Below are 18920 nucleotides of genomic sequence, written 5' to 3'. Positions count from 1 at the left end.
TTAGCTTATCAACGTTGGGCACAAATCAGGGTCTTTAGCCATTAAAGTTACCAATCCAAAGTGCCAGATGTTTGACCTCTGCAGCTTCTGCTTTTGGAGCTAACTTGCAGTTGATTGGTGGGGCCTTGTGTTCATCCCTCCACCTGTTCCTCCTGGTAGGTGGAGACTGAGATTGCACTGTAGGGGTCCAGCACCATCTGGGCACAGCGCACCATCGTAACCAGCAGGAACAAACACAGCAGCAGGAAGAAAAAGAGAGCGAAGCCCAAGTCCACGTCAATGTCCAGCTGGGACGTAGGGAGAGGGAGGTCCATGACTACCCAAATGACTCTTCCAACAATGCTGATTGTGCTCCCTCTTTTCTTGATCACTCAGAAAGGAACAGCTATTTCATGAAGCTCTTCAATCCTCCAACTCAGCCTTTGACACAACCCCCCTTAGAGTATCACTGAAAACCATGATTTGTCCAGATAGGTCACCACCAGTGGATCATGTGCTTACTGCTGGTTCTACTTCTTTCACAGACTCTCCCCTACAGACTAGTCAGTACAGATGTAGCTTGTCCATTTATTAACTTCAAACAGCTCAGACCACCTTCGGTTCACATAAATAAACTATACGCCTTAAAAACAAACCCTCTAGCTGGCCACTGTACTCAACTTGCTCTGTTGTCTTCGGTCACCTCCGGCTACTTCTCTTATCGCAGGTATCAGCATGTCCACGCTGCCCTGCCGGACACCCCACACCCACACTTGGCACCTGCGTTCCAATGAATAGTTAAAGAGGAGTTTGGTAACAGTCAGGCCATATATGGGATTAAAGACAGACTCTGTCCAGAGAGCCTGCAGAGCATCCATCAGCCGTGAGAGTGAAGAGATACAGGAGAGCAGGGGCTCAGATGGATGGATGGAGTCGTACATGAAAATGGAAATAGAGTGATACAGAGATAGAGAGATAGAGAGATGTGAGTGAAGGAAGGAAAGGAAGAAGGGAACAGCTGCATGTGCCAGAGAGAAAGAGAAGTTGAAAGCTGAACTACACCAGATTGGCTCTGCTTGAATGCCAACTGAGAGAGAAGGAACAGGAGACCAACAGGAAGGAAGGAAGAATGGAGGAAAAGAGAAAAAGAGCAAGAAACGGATAACATTCAATTGCTTGGGCAATTATATTTAGACAAACATACCAATAAAGCTATAACAATTAATAAATGAATAATAAGATGAAACGATGGACAGGTGAAGGGTCATCTCTGTGTTGGGGAGTGAAAAAGAGCAAGCTGTGAAATAGTAAACCTACCCTACACAATTTAACAGCTATCACTGTCCATCAAGCAAGTAAAGAGAAACATGGAGAAAATGACGAGAACAGAAAAGGCAGAGAAAGCAAAGAACAGGGTGAGAACAGAAAAAAGAAAGGGAGGAGGAGAAAGATACGAACACGAGAGACGGAGAAACAGGGTGAGAGAAGAAAAAAGATGGGACAGTGAGAGAGATGAGTAGGGGGGGAAACCTAATCCACAGTGGTTAAACAGATCCTTTACAGCACAAACAGAGAGACGAGTGAGAACTACACTGAAGTGATAGCTAAGATTAAAAATACTCCTCACCAAAAAGAATGTATCTTTGAATAACCTGAAGATGTCCGAGTGAAGTCTGCAAGAAATGTCAAAAATGCTAAAACGGTAATATGAAATATGAAAAAATATTAAAGTTAAATGGCAGCGTATAATTTACTTGCTTGCATATCAGCTGCTGATCAGACAAATGTGTGATCTGTGATGGGTGCACTTATTATTGCACTTAAGAAAATGCAGCACATACATGTTCTGACAATATAACAATTTAATACAAAAAGCCAAACATTTATCTTTCTCTGGTTTAACATTTCATATACATATATTTTTTATATATTTGTGAATCTATGTGTAACATATAAACTGCAATTCACATCGTTGTAAAAACCTGGATGAAAAACCAAAGTGGTTTAAAACAAACAAATACATTACAACAAACACACCTCACCACGGTTGAGAGGATGGGAAGAAAAAAAAAAACAAAAACAAAACACCAGTTTAAACAATTTTAGCATGTAAGCAAGTCATGCACCCAAAAGCAAATGCAGACATTTAAAACATTCAATTAAAAAAAACAATGTTTGGATCAACATGATGTCCATAATTTCAAAACAGACTGAAAATGAACCTTTGGATCACAAAGCGCAGCTTAAGAATGGAGGGGAAATAAAGAAACCAACAAACTTTCTCTGAACCAATGAGACGGTCCAGCTGATAGAGCTGCTGATCCAACAACAGCGGTCTGGACTGAAGGGTGAAAATCCAAAAAGGTTCAATGTCTGAGATTTTACAGGTCAATCTCTTTTTTTAAAAGATAAAGATATTTTTAACAAAGATTAAATAAATGAAGACGTTAATTGTTGAGCTGATCAGACTGGAATAGAATTTATTTCTACACAAATACTGAATTCTTCTAGATATTTAGTTAGCAAAGGACAGCTGCTCTCTGACCATATAACAATTAACTAATGCCAATTTTGCGGCTACTTTAAAGACTTTAAAACGAAAGTGAATTGAAAGACAAGAAACCCTGAATGCTTGTCTCGTAATTACATTATAATAACACCACTTTGAAGAACAATAAGAGATGGCTTTCAAAATACTCGATTCCTGCTCATAATTATTGCTTTTGCTCTTTCTTTTTCACTTTCTATTTAACTGTACTTACAAAAATGAGATTAAAAAATTTGTAAAAAACCACCCAAAAAAACAGAAAAGGAGGGAGATGCACACCTGAAGCCGGACAAACTGAAGAGGAGGAGGAACAGAAGTGTAAGTGTGCTTGAATATCTGTGTTTGCATGTCAAAACATGCACAACTTGATATGCAACTAATACACTACACGTCAAAAGTTTGGGGACACCCAACATGCTTTTTTTAAAAACCCCCAAAAAAAAACAAACAAGAAACCAAGGCATGTTTTCTTTGTGCAATAACATCCTAAAAAGAACACTGTGCTATTTTTCTTTGCAAAAAACTGCAAAACTGAAGGTACAACTGACACATGTACAACCTTGTGAATAATACCAAAGCCCATGCATTTTATACTCTTGTTGTGATGTCAGCACTCACCAGCACTCAAACCATTCAGGTGTAAACCACCGAGGAAGAGATTTCCAGTAAGTGCTTTTAACGATTGGAGATAAAAAAAATACACAAAAAATTATGCAGACAAAACCTGCTTTTTATACCAAGGAAGACACTTGGATGAACATTAAGCAGAATGTAGCCAATGTATTACTGGAGAGCCATTTATGTTGATGAATGTTTTGTGTAGGCTTTAGCTTTTTTTTTTTTGTTTAACACAAAATTAACAGTGAAAACTTTACTCGGAGGAAAAAAAAATCTACAGAGTCCCCAAACCTTGGACAAAAGCATACTTCCTTGCTAATAGGGTCATGTGACCGTGTTAAATAAGGGAACGATCTCCTTTAACTGATTGTGATCCCTAAGAAAAGAAGCGTAGTGCAATAATTATACTCAACTCTACCATCACATAGGCTGTGCTGCAAAGTAGCATCTGACATTTGAACCTGCACAAATGTGTGTCTGTGGGTGTTATGGAGGGGTGGGGGTAGGGGCAGTAACTCAGTGTGTCAGACTCGTTGTGCTCACTTTGTGCACTTGTGCGTGGTTTTAACACAGAGCCACGTCCGCAGTGGATCAAGGTCGACTCAAAAATGCCCTGGAGTTGACCTGCCAGTTCTGTGCTACCCTGTGCGCTACTTTCTGTTCGCCACCCTCTCTTTTTCCTTTACTTTATGGCTTTAAACAATCTCTCTCACGTTGCTCCTTCTTTTCGGTGTGATCGGTAAACTAGAGAAGAGATAGACAGATGGAGGGAGAAAAAAGGAGAGAAGGGAGGAAGAGATGGATCACTCGGCAAAAGGAGGGAACATGGGCATTTCCTCAAAATCTTCGTTGCTGAAGTTAGCAGACTGATCCAATATGGACAGAACATCCTGGAGGGAGAGAAAGGTATATTATCTTTAAAAAGGTATCTATACAAGTTTGTATGTGTTTGTATGTCCATATGCATGTGCTACTCACAGTGAACATCTCTGGTTGGTTATTCTGTATGTGAGGATGTGTGTCTGCATTGCTTTGTGTGTGGGGCTGGTTCTGCCACTGCTGCCACCCTGATGCCTCTGCTGGTCTGGAGGGGAACTGAGACCCAGCCTGACTGACATCATCTGACAGAGAGACAGAGAGAGACACAGAATGTAAGGGATGACACCTCCATACAATCTTTAGAAAGTTTAATACCCTTTTGGTAAAATACCACTGTATTTTCTGTCCTCACTCCATTACCATTTCATTAAAATGTCTTTCGATAATTTCAAACAAAATCTAAAGTTGACGCTTCTTAAAAGCTTTAAGTATCAATTTTTCACTATTTCAGTGACGTCATGCCAAAAGTTTGGTATAGAGCCTGGGGTCACCAAGAGAGAGAGTTTCTTCTTTGTACTTTTAGGGCTGCAATAAATATTACATTAAATAAGTCTGATTATTAAAATACTGGAAAAATATAAAACTTTCAAAATAACATTTTTACCTCTTAAAAATAAAAGTCCTGCGCCTGCTTTTATCGGTCTTACAATGAGCATTTTTTTTATTTACTAAGCTCAATGCTAGCTACCCAGTAGCAAGGAGCTCTACACTGCATGACAATTTGCTGTCTGCACAAATATAAAGGTTTGGGTGGCTATTTTGCATATTAGTCAAATGAGTTCTTCCTGTCGATGTAGCTGGTTTATTGTCATGTTGACCCAGAAGACTCCCTGGGAGTCTTAAAAGTAGGCCTGAGAGACTCAATGCTTACCTCAGTTAAATCAGTTTCAGAGCTCTAATTTAAGGTGGCAACCCAGGTGCAATCCAAATACTACTGAATTTTCTTGCTAGATAGCTTGTAACCTCACAGTTTCATTTATTTCCAATTGTAAATGAGAGTGTGCAATCTACCTTGCTGTCCAGTTCCACAGGAAACTGTGTATTATATTGCAAATAGTGTTAAAGCTGGTGCAGCTGAGTGTTACAATAGAAAGCAGGGTTTGAGAGGCTTAAAGATCATTCACTGAGAAAAAACAACTGACTAACATTTCTTGGTCAGTTTAAGATGATGGCTGGAAAGTTTCTTCTGCTGTCCTGAACCACTCATTACTGCAACATTCAGTATTGCCAAACTAGGAAAGAACCCCCTGATTAGCATGTTGTGCCATTTGCTAATGAAACATTTTTTTTAATAAAATATCTTCTTTTTTTTTTACGAAAAATCCTACTTACTGTAGCCGTTGGTAGAGGGATTACTGCGATTGCTGAGCTGAGGGTAGCTGGGTGTGTTGGATGGAACGTTTACTGGAGCTCCGCCCATCTGCCCAAAAGAGGAAGATGATGAAGAGGGAGGGGCAGAGCTGAAGGTTCCCATGGCAAATTGAGGTGACTGACTTTTCCCTGTCTGTCCTCCCACCTGCTGGACATACAAACATAGTCGGAATTCAGACCTACAACTATCAAAACTCAGTTGAGTACTCACAGGCTGCTGTGTTTGTAACTTACCTGTGAGTTGAAGGGGGGGCGCGAGGGAGGCCAGGCTCCAGGGGGTGCTGTGCTGCCTGACTGTGCCTGGATTGGGCTGGTGCCATTGGCCACAGGTCCAGCAGGGGCGCTCTGACGGGACATGTGTGCGAGGAGCTGACCAGCAGAGGGAGGGGGCTGCGCCATCTGCGGTGCCATTGCTGGTGACCTGAAAACAGAGAGTACACCCGCATACAGAATGAGCCCAGTATACACAGCCAACAAATTGGACCTAACAGGATTAAGTTAAGACAGAAAGAAAAACCTCTGCTGCACTCAATATGTGACAACTAAGAGCATGGTGAAAGGACCAAGTGTCTTTTGGTAAAGACACTTGAAGGGATTGTTGGGGTTAGTCTTTGTGTTTCTCATAGAGCTACCTGAAGGGTTCGTTGGGCCGAGCTGCAGCACTGAATGAGGCAGCTGGAGGGTAAACCTGCTGGCCAGTTGGGGGTGCAGTGGTGGACATAACCTTTGAGTGATCTGAAGACGGGCAGAGATGAAGAGAGATGTGTTAACGTTTGCATCTGGGTGTGTATGCGTGCTTAGAGATCAATTTAGTGGTCATAAAAGAGGTTGGTAAACAGCCTTACTGGGATCAGCACCTACAGCTCCTACTGACTGCACTGGAACCTGAAAGAAAGTAACAGAAAAAGTGAAAGTGAGAAAGAGAGATAAATCAACATTTCAACAACTCAAAAATTCAACCAAGTCCTCTTCACTATCAGACACAGAATAATCCACCAAGTTAGTCTACAGTACATCTGAGAGCAGGAAGAGTGCATTTACCTGAGGAAGAGACACCTGTCCAGCCTCATACATGTCCTCTCTCCCTGCACTGCCATCCAGCTCTGCCTGTTGCTGCTGCAACTGCCTACAAAACAGAGAGACGGAGAACACCGTTAGAACAGACTCAACATATCCATGTTCTCCAACACCCGTCACCGACATCACAAACCCGTCACCTGGCAACCAGCACGTATTCCCCATGGACTGCACAGAGAGGGATGGCAGAGTTCCTAAAGTCATGCTGTTAGATCTACTCATCCGTACCCCAACACAGAGAGAAAGACGGATCACCACAGAGGAAAGAGAGAAGGACAAAAGGAGCTAAATAAAGGAACTAAACGAGGGGAGTCCAGTACAGTGCAAACCTGGAGACCCATAGTTGCATTGGGGGGTGGGGGGCGGAATATCTGGTCTCACCTGGCAGTTATTTGCCCCGGGCTGGTGGCAGAGGGGCAGTTAGGGCTGTTTTGCCCCAGAGAAGGGGGCAGTGCCCCCCTCGGGGAGGACAGAGGGGAGAGGGCATCCTGATTTGGAGCTTTACTGCCGCACAGAACAGGGAGGGAGGGATTGGGGGGGGGGTGTTGGAGGGAGAGGAAAAGTGGAAATAGGATGGTCAGAGTGAACTTTCCTACATAAAGGCATTCACACACACACACACACATGCGCGCACACACAGAGCTGGATCAGCTCAGTGAATAAACAGTCCAAATTAGAGTAAAATCCTTCAACAAAGTGAGAAAAAATTAAACACTAGGGGGACTCGCACTTCACCATCTGATGAACATAAAACACCTGGTCAACAGCAGTCCTGAGGCTGATAACTGACCAATGATGAATGATGAACAGAAATAGATATATGCGCACACACACACAGACACAGACACACACACACATATAATGGTCCTATAATATAGGCAGACAGTTTAGTGGTCAGTAAGCGGAAGCATAACATACAAGTTTCTAATAAACTGGACTACACGTGTGAAAAAAAATATGTAGTATTAATCCATATATAAATAAGTCCTGCTGCTCATTACTGGTTCACTACTTGTCACCCTCATGTAGAAGGATTATTACAGCATTACTGTGAACGACAATGGGATGTATGAAAAGTACAAAGAGAAAAATTACTTGGGCTGCCAAATATCCTGATTTGTGACTCTCATTCAGAAATAATTTAAGGGGATGAGTCATAACACTGACAATACAATGATACAAGGATCACAAACAATGATTAAAAGCAATCTACTTTTGAGTGAAATCATACAAGTATGCATCACTTTAACTTAAATTAAAATGAACCAAATTAAAAATCAACAAAGCTTTACAGATGCACACACATCAATCGAAACATTTTTTTTTTACTCTGGTAAATTTCTGCACAGAATATAAGTACTCAGACACTGAGGAAACAAGCAGACCATCTCATGTGTGTGTTCGTGACCATGTTTCAAACATGCAGAATGGGTGGTCCGGCCACTGAAGTGTATGAATGGAGTGCATAAATGTGTATGTGGGTGTGTGTAATAAACCTCACTTGACGTTGGCGTTGGTGCAGATGATGTACTCTATCTCCTCCGAGTACGGGTTCTGGAAGGTGAAAGAACTGGTTCTCATCCAGATCCACTCTCGCGATTTGGCTCGAAATCGGAACATCACAGACAGAACCTGTCCACGCAGCTTCACCACCTGGCTCAAAAAGACAAAGCTTAACCATCAGAACTTCTGAACAAATGACAAGGCAGGAGAATATACTCATAACAGACCTGCATACACACACACACGTACCTGCTGCAAGCTGTCTCTGAGTAAGCCCTGGTCCTCTGGATGGGCAAATTCAAGAAAGTTCTTCCCCAGTAGCTCCTACAAAACACACACAAAATAAATTAATCTCCAAATAAAAAGTTTTACAGTAGCAGCAAAATTTAACTCCTTATCTGTAATTTTAAAAGACAAGAACAGCACCAGGTAAAGACCAGTGGTGTCAAAAGGTTACTTGTGCTTTAGACACTGACCTGGGGCTGGTAGCCCACTGTGGCCACACAGCGGTGATCTACGAATGTGAAAGTGCCCTGACAGTTATGGCGTGAAATGAACTCCACAGGGATGCTGATGCTGTTCAAGTTGTTGTCGCTGGGACAACATGTTACCTAGACAACAAAAGCAAAGGACTTTCTCAAACAGCATATTTACATAAACTAGAAAGAGAGTAAGGTAGTAATACTTTTTAGAGGTCATACAAGGAAAGAATGGACTAAATTTCTCTCTCTCGCACACACTCTCTACCTGTAGCCTTCCAATGGCCACCAGACAGTAACGGTTCCCCTGGCCACTGTCACACTCATCTTCAGAAAGGGAAACGCCTGAGAAAGACGCAAAAAGAGCTGCATGAGAGAATGTCATAAAATGAACACAGTGTCAAAACTAAGACCCTGGAGATTTGTGCACTTTGGACAAACAGGCAGTGCATCAGTTCCCTGCAGACAATAGCTACTCTGATGGGTGGCCACTTCCTCTGGATTGTTCTGTGAAATTCCACAGCTCTCGGCTGGAGCAGCTAGCGGCGTGTTTTTAATCGCTAAGACACAACTTTAGTGAATTCAGTGTGGATGTCAACACTCAGACGTTCGCACAAGACATAGGATAAAAATCCCACAGGCTCACACAAACACCATCTGTTCTTAGAAAATGAGAAAACCATATGTCGCCCTCTGAGAGTGTGTGCATTACCTGCAGGAGGCCAGGATCTGATGTATCCAGTGCAATGAACCACCACATACTGAGTCTCTCCATCTTTAGCAGGGCCCAAACCACTCCTGACAACAGAGTGAGACTCAGTTTTTTAAAAAAAAATGAGAGAGAGAGAGAGAGAGAGAGAGAGAGAGAGAGAGAGAGATTTACCTGTTTCTGTTCTTCAGAAAACTGAGCCTGTTCATGGACACTGGCTCCACAGGACAAGTTCCACATCTGAAAAAAGGAAAGAAAAAAAAACAAAACAAACAAAATAAACCACAAAACAGCCATCAAATTCAAACTTGTCTTTACTTTAAGCATTTCATGGAATGAAGAAAGGACAGCGCAGGTATTCAGAGACTGTGGAAGATAAACATCAGCTGCTTCCTCACCTCATTCTGCAAATGAAGGAGCGACGTGCCCCCATACTCATCCTCATGGATGATTGACTACCCTCCTTCTTCACTGTTCCCGTCTTCAGATCCAGCATCCGCCCTGAGAGAAAGAGTGAGCGAAAGACTGCATTTATTATTATTTTAAGGTTACATATTCTCAGTTATTTAAGGTTCCATATTCTCTGTTTGGTCAGCTGCCTATCCTAAAAGGAGAAAAGAAACACCTGTTTGAGAATCTGTACATGTGTCTCACACTACAAAGAGTTGTTAACTTGTCTTAGCTAACATTCACTATATTTAATTATCTTGCTAGTCCTTTATGTGATAACCTTTGTCTGACCAAAGACATTAGAGGTAGGGAGGGAGAGAAGGAGAGAGGGACAGATTCCTCACCATTGTTGGCATTTTCACTGGTAGAGAGCTGCTCTCTCAGTTTGTCTGTGTCGTCTGGATGGAGCTGGTCATATAGAGACGATCCAAGCCAGTCAGACTGAGCCTGGTTTAAAACGGGCGTGACCGAATCGGAGACGTAAACGACGCGTCCGCTCTCACAAGACACTACAAACAAGAAACCATCAGCTGCCTCCAAAATCAGATGCTTCAGCTCCTTCAAACAAAGAGACAGAGGGTGTTGTTATCGGAGGGCAGGACTAAGAAAAGGGCTGCATCTGACATTATTTATCATAGTTCTTCCCCCGGAATGTAATTCAACACTTTCCTTCAATCTGTGGCACACAAGTATTTTGTCGCTGTCCAAAACAAAAAAAAAAACAAGTAACTCCAAAATGGTAACTTTATAAGAGTGGGCAAAACATTCTTTGTGTCTAATGAAACTTAATGCAAAGAAGGCTTATTCCAAGCCATTTTAGAGCATTTCTATTGATCCATTTATGATGAAATTTTCACAGCAACAATGTCTTTCACAACCATATAGACCATATTTAGTTGCTCTATAAACTTGTACAGCTACTGCATGACTTAAGATAACTATTGAAACAAAATCAATGTTTTATTGATTTATAGTCTTTTTCTGAAGCTTTACAGGTTTTGTTTTTGTTTGTTTTTTTTTTACAAGTAATCAAATAACAAGAAAGAATAAACAAAATTTTACTGAACAATAATAAACCATATAAAAATGATTACAAAATACCTTATAAGAAAAAGAAAAACTAGGATGTCTTTTAGAATCTACTTTACTGTGAGAGAGACCAGTAGGAGAAATTCAAATATGCATTATCATCATACAACTTCAAGTATGTATTCCTGCAGGCTGGACAAACTCCAAATAGCAGGGATTTAACTCCAAACAAGTTGGTCTCAACTCCAAATGTATGGCAACATATTCTGGACTTCTGCACATTCAAATGCAAAAAGTTGACTCACATATGCATTTCACATGTGATGGCGCACTAAGACATCATTTAAATTTCAAATGCAAAATGTGTATTTTTATTTGCATTTTGGTGTATAATGACTGGAAAAGTGTAATATGAAAAAGCAAAGTGCTTCTGACATTTCACTTTCTTCATCTTAATAGTATGACTGACTTTTTAAAAACGGCATAATTACACAGTTGCAACTGCACTTCTTCATCATTGTGGCAATATATTCAGCTCTGGCAAATTTAAAATGTATTTGCAAATCTGTTTGCCACTGCATTTTCACCGTCAAGGAGGCACTCCTGTCAATCAAATGCTCTGCGTGGGAAGTCGGGAGGGACTTCTTAGTGTGAGCGTGTGTTTTTCGAGGAAGTGACAAAAAAGTCGAAACTTTGGTAGTACTGGCGCATAGCTAGACAGCTAGATGCTTGTTTACAATACAGAACTAACAACAGCAACTGCTGCTAGTGACATTTTAAAACTCGCCAACCAGGTTGTAGATAAAGCTGTCAAATGTAATTTCTTCTCGTTTCGTGTGTTCAAGTGATTCTTGAATGAACAGAAGAGCTTCTGGCCATCACAAGCACCAATGTTAGTGACACTGTGTTTTCAAGCATGCATCAATTGAATGGCCAGCTCTAGGCAAAGGTTCGCAGGGCCGTCGGAAGACCTAGACAGCCAATAATGTAAATTCCTTCTGAGAAGTTGCAGGGCCACTGTGGGTTAGCCCAGTGTTTCCCAGTCCTGGTCCTGGAGAAACACTGACCTGCACATTTAAATGTTTTCACTGCTCCAAACACACTTTATTCAGCTAATCAGGACAGAGTTTCCTGAAAGCACCTCAGCACAAAGAATATTACCAGTATTGTTAAGAAGATCTTCACAGTCCGATGATTTTGGAAAACTAGGCCCAGCTTGATAACAACCCGACTTTGTGTAATGGTTGTCTTAAAGCAAGGAAAGCACTAAAATGTGCAGGGCACAGTATCATTGGTGCTTGCGCAGTCACAAGCTCTACTAGTCGATCAAGAATCCCTTCCACACAACAATCACTTTCTACAGAATTATTACAGACTGGTTGGCGAGAGTTACTAGCAGAGGCTGCTGATGTGCCAGTACAGCCAAAGTACTTTCTTCGTCACTTCCTCTCAAAACTCGCCCCCGCACAAAATATCCCTCCACACATCCCACCTACAGCATTTGATTGACAGGAGTGTCTCGCTGATGGTGAAAATGTCAAAAGCACTTCTAACACAACTACAAATTGTCTAACAGAAACATTTTATATACATCACACGGCAGTATTTGTTCTAATTTGTAAAACCTAAAATAAAAGGTGTCAGGTCATTTCTATCTTTAATGTGACTTTGCTACCATCAAAATGAAAGTGAAAAAACACATATGAGGGAGGGTGGTACAGTGAAGCCATTTCTATACACACATATGTGTATAGTAGTATATATATAGTATATAGCAAGTAAATAAATACGTAAGTAAATAAATAAGTAATAAGTAAATAAGTAAATTTTATGGTCCGATGAGCTCAAAGTTTTTCGTAGTACATACGAACTGAATTATTCGAATTATGAGAATGCCTTTGCTGACTCAGGCTAAATGATTAATTAAATTATTTGCTGCTGATGAATACATGAAAATTGAAGTAAATATCTGCATCACTGGCCTAAAAGTCAGATCCTTATCTATAAATAAGTTATCATGCTTCATATTTATACAAATAAATCTGTACAGATCACCTTAGATTATTAAAAAAAAAATAAAAAAATAAAAAAATGGGCACGTACTGATTGCACGCAAGGTCAAAAATAAACACAGGCAGGAAATCAGCACATCAGCAGGATGTGCTGGATGTAGGAACACATAACCCAGCATCAAAGAAAACTAACCAGACTTCAACAACCAATAGCGAAGCATTCTGGGTTGTGCGCTCCCATTTAGAGCTATGGTCCATCCATATTAAGTTATTTCCCTCCCATTTTGAGGTTTTCCAGCATGCAGTGATACCCTACTCTACAACTTACTGACTTATCACTGTCCCTTCACCAAGAGGTTACATTTTAATAGATTTACTGAGTAACTGTTAACTGTGACAACTCTACTAGTGCACGTCAGCATGTTACCTGGTCAGTGAGGAAGGAGGGTTTGTACGTTCCGTCAGCTCCTGTGTTGCCGCTGCCTTTCAGTGATTTCATGTGTGACACAGCCATGCGCAGGATGGTCAGCTTGTCTGGTTTCCTTGCCAAGGCGCTGCACGTGGGCACCATCTCAGACAATTCGGTGATATACGCGGTCATCTTGTTCCGCCTCCGCCGTTCGATTTCACTGTGGTTCTCCCTGGGGTCAGGAGGTCACGGGGCAAAGGTCATGGATGAGGATGAGAGGTGGGTAAAAACATGATGGTCGGTGTTTGAGAGCGACAGATAGAGAGAAAAGATCAGAAAAATATAACAGATGATGACGGAAAAGAGAAGGAGTGAAAGTTGAAGGCATTGTAAAGTGAAGATGCAAGTGGAGGGAAAAAAGGTGCAGGCCATACAACATCCAAATAGAGGAGTGAACAGTACAGGAGGGAACATGGCAGAAAAAGACAGCAGTGTGAGAGAGGAAGAGAGAAAGAAGGATGAAAAAAAAGAAACCCCAACATTTTCAAATGAGAAGACAATTTCATCTTACAATGAGGGAAAGAAGTGAGTGGGTGAAAGAAAAAGTGAGGAGAAAAAAAGGTCTCTTCAGAGTGCCTGAAAGAAAGAGAGAGAGAGGGAGAAAGAGAGAGGAAAGGAAGGGGACAGGGAAAAGGGAAAGTGCTCAAAAGAAAAGACTAGGATGTGAACATGCATTTTAAGTCTTGCAGAACAGAGGGAGTGCACAGGGATATACAGTATACAGCACCAGTCAAACATCTGGACTCACCTACTCAAAGAGCATATTTCAGAAAAACTTCAGATTTTAGATATTTTAAAATAACAGTTAAGATATCAAAAGTATAATATAACATGTATATTTCAGATTCTTCATAGTGGTCCCCTTTGTCTTATTGCACTCTTGGAATTCCCTCAAGTAGTTTCATGAGCAGCCACCTGGGATGTTTTTCCTAACGGTCCTGAAATTCACATATGCCAGGGGTGTGCAAACTGTTTTCAAAAAACGTGTCAGATTGTACTGTGACAAAACACCAGAGGGCTGAAATATTATTCGAAAAAGATCAAAATGTTATGTTTAGAGGAAAACTTTTAGAGGATTTTACTGTAAACTTCTAGATCTAAATATCTTTAAGATTATGAAAAACACACCTTCAACCAGGTGTGTCCAAACTTTTGACTGATACTTTAATATAGTGACGCATTCTTTGCGAACGTGTAAGAGAAACATACAGACCTCATTTTCCCTTTATATACAATCTAAAACCCTCATTTTCTTTTTCAGAGAGAGTCTGAAGCTACTGCTCATAAGGAGCTGTAATAAACGACCTAGTCACTCCAAGCAGAGATGTCCTTGCTTTCATATTTCATCAAAGAGGGCCCATTAAAAATTTTCACATATGCTACTCTTTCTCTTTTTTCCTCTCCGTACCTGGCAAAGCGTTCTTTGTCATTTGAGGCGCCTGCGTCATCATCACATCTGAGGGAAAAGCAAATAAACATTTCCAGCTTATGAAACATCACTGTAAACTCTCCAGTAGCAATTCAGCTTTTCTTGCTTGTCTGTACTTGATGAACGCTTAGAACTGGTTTTCCAAGCAGGAGAATATTAATTTCCCTGAGTTTTGGGCAAAAAAAGTCATCTGTTACATTTCAAATTCTCTCAAACTGAAGTCCATCAAGTTCTCTGGCAGTGACATAAAATATATTTATATATTATAAATATATTTCATTATATATTATAAATATATTTCAAACTACTTTACGTGCTGCAGATGTCACACAGAAAAGGTAAGCTACAGATCTGCACCCACCTAAAGAGTTTACTTCCTTCATCATCTTCAAAATCAGAGCTGAAAAGGAAATAAAAGGGGGGAGGGGAGGATGATAAATATCACATTAGTCATCCACATACACTATTGCACAACCATTCAAACTAAAGTATTATGACTTTCCCAACACCACCTAGTCACCCAGATTTCACAATTCATTTACAGACAGAATACGTTTTTTTAAAACAATTTTTGGGACTTTTTAGTGCACAACAGACCACACAACAGATGTCTCCTCAGCCACAACAGCACACATGAACAGTCTGAAAATCCACCAGACAGCTAGCCTGGATTTCCCACTTCACAAAACTCAGTTTGCACCAAAGCAGTCTCTAAAGTGAACCACAGAGCTTCATCACTCAGCAGAAAAAATTTAGACATCAATCAATTTATCAATCAAACTCCTTCCAAACATGTTAAGAGCTAAGAAGAATCTCATCACGGCTAATGTACGTTGATTCATGATAACACAGTGTAGGCAAAAATAGCTGTTCCAGGTATCTTCATCAAGCGCTTAACACCACCTATTCAGCTGAGCTTCTTCATTCCTACTGCCCTGACCACATTCTCAGTTCCTCTGATCCTGGACTTGTACCTGACCCTACCTACAGACTGCCTGAAGCCAGAGGCAGATATTTCAGCATCAAATATTTGTCTTGCCCTTGTTACTCTTTAATTACGTATTACTGATATTTTGTACCTTGTTCTTATAAAAGGTAAAAAAGATGCTTCATCAACTAAACTTTACTATTATTTTTTACAACAAGCAACCAAATGTGAAAAAGCCACCCTTTTTTGAATGTGCAGATGCTTTTTCACATTTAGTTTTTCCATTTTGGCTCCAGCACCTCAGCCAAGTCTAATACCAGATGAGCAGTGTGTTCTCTTTGATTTTTAAATCAAGTGATCACAAATCAGCATTCCCCTGTAACACTATAGGACTGCGAACCAGTGCAAGGCTGACAGTAGACGTGACTTCAAGCACAACCAGTCCTTACCTTGCTGGCCGTTTGTTGCTGCCCTTTGGCACGATGGCTCCGGCGCCGGCATGCGATCCAGCTGGCGTGGCCATTCCCAATGAAGGCACCTCAGGCATGTCTAAGACCAAACACACACACAGGCTCAGGATTTCAACACATCTTAAAATAAAGGAACAAATGAACAAGCTACGTGTTATTTTGTCTAAAACATCAGATGGTGTTCATCTTTGGTGATAAACTGAGCAGCATAGTTTTTGTAACATCCATTACAACAGAGTCTGATTGCATGCTGACAAAACCTGTGGTCTCGCAGTGCAATGCTTGCCAAAGAGACACCAAGCCAGTTCTCACAATTATAATGAAAAACAAAAAGCAGCAGTTACATGAAGAACAAAACATGGTTTAATTTTAACACAGGCAGGCCAGAACTTCTGCTTCTTGCTATCTGAAAAAGACACTAGGGATGCACCACAACCCTGGAATCATTTCAGAATCAACAATCAGTAATTGCAACCCTGGAATCATTTCAGAATCAACAATCAGTAATTGCTTTTTAAAAAGTGGCATAGGACAGATGTGCAGATTTGACAGGTGATTCCGAGGTGACTTTTGATAATGTATTTATTGTACTCTGGAGGACCACAACGATCATGCCAGTGGTTCTCAAACAGGGCCCCCAGACGGTCCATATTTTACTCAGTTCTTGTGTGTTAAAAGTTGGGATTGTGCAAAAATGTGAACCGTCTGGCTGGTGGTCCCTGAGGACCTGTTTGAGAACCACTAGTTTAGGTGGCACTGGGCTACTATGCTAGAATGCCTGCATTTTATTTATTTCAGTGCATTTGTCACATTCTACAAAGAAATTGTACATTTCTCTGCAAAACTTATCCAGGTACTCCCAATTTCTACGTTTTATAAATGACTGTGTCTCAGCAAAGGGACCAACAGACATGTATATGAAATATACTCTAAATCGGCATCTGCCCACAATTACCATGTCAGTGCATCCCTGAAAGACACTCTGTGTTTCTATTTCAAATACAGAGTTAAGAGGAGTTGCTGGTTCATCGTTATCTGATTTGAAACCTGCACCTAGAGACCAGGCCAGTGAACTGTTAAGCAGATCTATAATCAAAGCATGTATTTTTTTTTTTAGCTTGGCATGTCATTCAACGAACACATGGCAAAAGACATCTTATTTACTTGAAAACAATGTGTGTCAAACAAGTACACCTGGAAACTTAAATAGCTCATATCACCAAATGGGCAAAATAACATCAGCTCACAACCTTATTTCTATAGTCCACCTTCAAAACAACTGACTGACTTCAAAAACTGCTTCATAAACCATGAGCAGAATAACATATGCTTCTCAGCCTCAGTCCTGTTGTCCACATGAGCTGCTCATTCATATCTGAGATCAGGTGACTTCTGAAGTCTTCCTGATTCTCGGTCAGGTTTGTTACAGCAAAACATCAAAACTCACAGTTAACGGAAATCATCTGAACTGGACTCTTTAACGTTATTTAAAGGCATTTTGAGTTGGCCCGGTATGACTTCATCAAATCATTTTAAGCGGCGTTAGCTTAGCCTAGCTTACTCGGCCTAGGTGCTTTTTAGCGTAAGCTAATGCTGGCTAGCTCCCAGCTAACTTACACGCAAACCTTAACTTTAGTTAATCTGAAACTAACGTTACAAAGGTCGGGTTAGAATCGAAGAACGAAGCACATAAAGATGAACATTATTACTACAGTACCGGTACCAAAAATAAAGCCCTGGATAAGTTTAGTAGCTAGCTAGCTAGGTTAACGCTAAAGCTAACGTTACCAACTCAGTGCTCTGGGCTAAACTGCAAACCTGCGATTTGTTCGCTATCAAATTAGCGTTAAATCTGAAAAGTCTGTTTAAAGACCTGACAGCTGTTTATTAGCGATAGAAATTGAATGTTAAGCTTGATTAAGCTGTGTGTTGCATGCAGTACCTGGGTTTGAGGATGCCATATCGGACTGGAACTGTGAAAGTTTTAGCTCCTCCTGCTAACGCATAAACAAAACAAGTAGAAAACAAACAACCAAGCCGGTATTTTTATTCTTATCTTCCTTTAAACCACCGCTTCAAAAAAACAACTGCCCCTACAGTGTCATGGCTTAAAATACATTGTCATTTTCTCCTGATGTTCGACCTAAACAGCCTCATTTTAATAAACTTGTGATTTACTTCTCTCTTTAAACCCCCTCAACCCTCTAAAATGGCGCAACGGCTTTTCCACCGAAAACACGCAGGTCGAGAGAGATTCGGGTCGCGCACCAATACGCGTACTCAAGCCCTAACTAGGTCCCCTAGCGAGTGAGCAGAACTCCTCACTGCCACGTTCCCTGTGCGCAGTCTATTTGAAAGTGCGATCGAGCCGATTGGAACGCGTCCATTTCGAGCTCTCTTCGCGCATACCATTGGTTGCATGCAAGTGACGCAACGCAAGTTTATCTTGACCTTGTCTGAAGGCACAGCATTATTGATGAAAGCTTAATAATAATAAATAAAAAAAAATAGGGATAGAGACAGGTTGATTATATGGCTACTAATAACAAGGCTGTAAATGTGGCACTATGTACTTATATACTGTTCTCAAGACATTCAAGACTAAGAATTTTTTCTTCACAGTTCACAAGTCAGTATAAACTTTTTGAGAACCATACTGAGTGAGGTCCTAAGCTCTATAACTTAAATAGCTTAAGTGAGAAATAAGACAAAACTGCATTAGAGACATTTACCACAAATTTAACAAAACATTCTAATTTCCACACATACTGTCCACACCATCTGTCATGGTGACTGTATAATTACAAACAAGTCTGTTTATGTGATGATTATGCTTATGAGTTCACCAGTAAGTTTAGGCTTTCTCTCATAATCCTAGCATACTGTGAGTGAATTACTCATGTTTACTATTAAATATGTATTTAATTTATTGAGTACTAAGTACTTAGCCGTGTATTTAATATGCTCACT

At 40.7% G+C, this 18920-nt stretch overlaps 1 protein-coding gene across 4 annotated transcripts; it reads right to left on the bottom strand.

The window, feature by feature from the left end:
• Positions 1-1823: 1823 nt before the first annotated feature.
• On the bottom strand, positions 1824-18204 carry arnt (aryl hydrocarbon receptor nuclear translocator). Of its 4 annotated transcripts, none has more exons than XM_036588541.1 (21): positions 17893-18204; positions 15930-16029; positions 14914-14952; positions 14532-14579; positions 13082-13295; positions 9958-10171; positions 9562-9664; positions 9338-9403; positions 9167-9252; positions 8723-8799; positions 8452-8586; positions 8225-8299; positions 7974-8125; positions 6854-6976; positions 6437-6521; positions 6241-6280; positions 6028-6130; positions 5630-5816; positions 5357-5543; positions 4124-4266; positions 1824-4035 (listed from the first exon to the last, which is right to left on the bottom strand). In XM_036588541.1, the coding sequence occupies exons 1-21, from the start codon at positions 17909-17911 to the stop codon at positions 3949-3951; spliced, it is 2283 nt and encodes a 760-aa protein (XP_036444434.1). In that variant the 5' UTR covers positions 17912-18204; the 3' UTR covers positions 1824-3948. The 4 variants fall into 4 exon arrangements, with proteins under 4 accessions (XP_036444434.1, XP_036444443.1, XP_036444452.1 ...); XM_036588550.1 differs by having other exon boundaries at positions 5357-5540; XM_036588559.1 differs by lacking the exon at positions 17893-18204 and adding an exon at positions 15150-15263.
• Between the last annotated feature and the right edge of the window lie 716 nt (positions 18205-18920).

Source organism: Colossoma macropomum, unplaced genomic scaffold, assembly GCF_904425465.1.
Source record: "Colossoma macropomum unplaced genomic scaffold, Colossoma_macropomum, whole genome shotgun sequence".
In the NCBI taxonomy this organism is placed as follows: Eukaryota; Metazoa; Chordata; class Actinopteri; order Characiformes; family Serrasalmidae; genus Colossoma; species Colossoma macropomum.
Note: the sequence above shows the minus strand (reverse complement) of the source record. Positions and strands in the feature narration are given on the sequence as shown.

What these genes read in the sequence shown, in the direction of transcription:
- arnt (XM_036588541.1), bottom strand. An exon ending in GAAGGAAGTAAACTCTTTAG is followed by an intron (nt 14,580 to 14,913) that starts GTGGGTGCAGAT and finishes CTTTTCCCTCAG; the next exon opens with ATGTGATGATGACGCAGGCG. An exon ending in CCTCCTTCCTCACTGACCAG is followed by an intron (nt 10,172 to 13,081) that starts GTAACATGCTGA and finishes CTTTGTTTGAAG; the next exon opens with GAGCTGAAGCATCTGATTTT.